Source organism: Anoplopoma fimbria, chromosome 1 (genome assembly GCF_027596085.1).
Source record: "Anoplopoma fimbria isolate UVic2021 breed Golden Eagle Sablefish chromosome 1, Afim_UVic_2022, whole genome shotgun sequence".
Classification (NCBI taxonomy): Eukaryota; Metazoa; Chordata; class Actinopteri; order Perciformes; family Anoplopomatidae; genus Anoplopoma; species Anoplopoma fimbria.
Genome location: NC_072449.1, coordinates 4,765,288 through 4,767,242, shown reverse-complemented (window position 1 = coordinate 4,767,242; position 1,955 = coordinate 4,765,288). Strand labels below are relative to the sequence as shown.

The window sequence follows — 1,955 nt, the reverse complement described above, 5'->3', positions numbered from 1 at the left end:
TTAATGGCCACACTCTAATTAGCATGATTACCAGTTTTAGATGGAATTTCAACAGCGTGTATCTTCTAGTGCAGTACAGATGGTGTGTTAAGAGGCCTCTTGAACAAGGGATCCGTGCAACCCTTGTGTCAAAACTGACTTTCGAATCCAGTGCACACGGTTCTGTTTTTAGCAAACTTCTTTTCCATGCCTTTTAAACTCTCACGCAGTCTCTTTTTCCACTTCAATGACTTCTACGCCTTCTCAAAGTTGTTTCCTGTTTTCAACGTTGTCAGCCACTTCAACATGTAGCAGCACCCTTTGTTCACACTGATCCTGCTAGATGTGACCGGCGAGGAGGCGGGGTTATTATGGTCTCTGTCGCAGCTGCATTCACCCGCCTGCACTCATGCAGTTCTCACAGAAAGTAAGAACATGCTCAACGGTACTTGGAAAAATTATGAAAATGGAATGGAGCAGGACATGAGTAGCACGGCGTACGCTCTGGTGTTCGGGTCTGTGATGACTCTGGGTCTGCCTCTGAATGCCGTGTCCCTGTGGATCCTGGTACGCCACCACAGCCTCAAATCCCCCAGCGCCATCTTCATGGTCAACCTGGCCATCTCAGACCTGCTGCTCGTCTTGACCTTGTCCATGAGGGTCTACTTCTACGCCACAGGAACCTGGCCTCTGGGCGACATGGCGTGCATCTGGATCACGATGCTCTTTCGCAACAACATCCGCTCCAGCTCCATCTTCATCACCTTCATCAGCGTGGACAGGCTGCTGGCCGTGGTCTATCCTCTGAGGTCACGCCATCTCCGGACCCCGTACAACGCCTGGAAGGCTGTCGGGCTCGTCTGGCTCTTCGTGGTGGTGGTGAACATCCCAGAGAGTGTGGACTTCTCACGATTCTTAAACATCTACAATGAATCCAGCTGTTTTGAGTTCCATCACAGGCATCCTCCAATTACAGCGATGGCTTATGTTCAGCCCGTGTTGGTGCTCACCATGCTGGCAGTCAACATCGTGTCCACCATTCTGGTGTCTTTGACTCTAACCAACCGTCTGAATGAGTCTGCGAGGATCAAAAACAAGGTAAACGTCATGCTGATTTTCGCCATGAACTTGATGATGTTCACCGTGTTCTTCTTGCCCGTGTCCCTCTGCATTTTATTTAAAAGCTGGAGACCTTATATCAAGCCGCTGATATGCCTCGCTAGTGTGAACTGCTGTCTGGATCCTCTCTTGTACTACTTCTCCTTTGACGGTTTCTGGAGGAGGAAAGAGGATGTGGATACGTCTGGCGCAAGAGATGGTTGGAGAGAGTAGACGGGGACATTTGTGTGTTTGTGTGTGTGGATAGGTGACATATAAGTCACAAGCTGGAAAAACTAAATTATTGTACATTTTTTTTGGAATAAATTTCTCACTTTTCACAAAATTATGTTTCTTTTTTGATTGATCATAACTTTGTCATAATGGTCCACCCCCAAAAACGAAACATTGGCTTTTTTGTTTCCCACAGAGCAGCGTTAGATGACCTGAAACGGAGAGATGTATATTTAAATTTCCTTCAAAGTGCAACAGACTTTCAGTCGCTGTTCTTTCCCCGCATGCATGTTTGACACAAATCTGTTGTTTCGTATCTGTTAACAGGAAAGACGTTGCACCTGAAACAACTTTTAGTTTTTTTTCAGTTCACATCTGAGCTGCAAAATGCAAACAGCAGGCACCGAAACCTCCTCACGTTGCCATGATTATAAATATATCTTACTGACCTGTTTAGATTTGTATTACCTTCAGTCGGCTGCATGAGCTTTAACAGGGACAATAACATAAAACAACCAGTGGGAGCAGCAATTTAGTCCTAAATTACCTAAATGTATAGAAAAAACTATTAATCATTTACTTTTTGACATGTGATGCATCTTACACAACTTTAAAACTGATTAAAAATGTGAGTTAACTGAGGC

General features: G+C 45.2%; 1 protein-coding gene across 1 annotated transcript; it reads left to right on the top strand.

The window, feature by feature from the left end:
- Window positions 1-245: 245 nt before the first annotated feature.
- On the top strand, window positions 246-1,679 carry lpar5b (lysophosphatidic acid receptor 5b). Its single transcript, XM_054602778.1, has one exon. The coding sequence runs from the start codon at window positions 415-417 to the stop codon at window positions 1,309-1,311; it is 897 nt and encodes a 298-aa protein (XP_054458753.1). The 5' UTR covers window positions 246-414; the 3' UTR covers window positions 1,312-1,679.
- The last annotated feature ends 276 nt before the right edge of the window (window positions 1,680-1,955 follow it).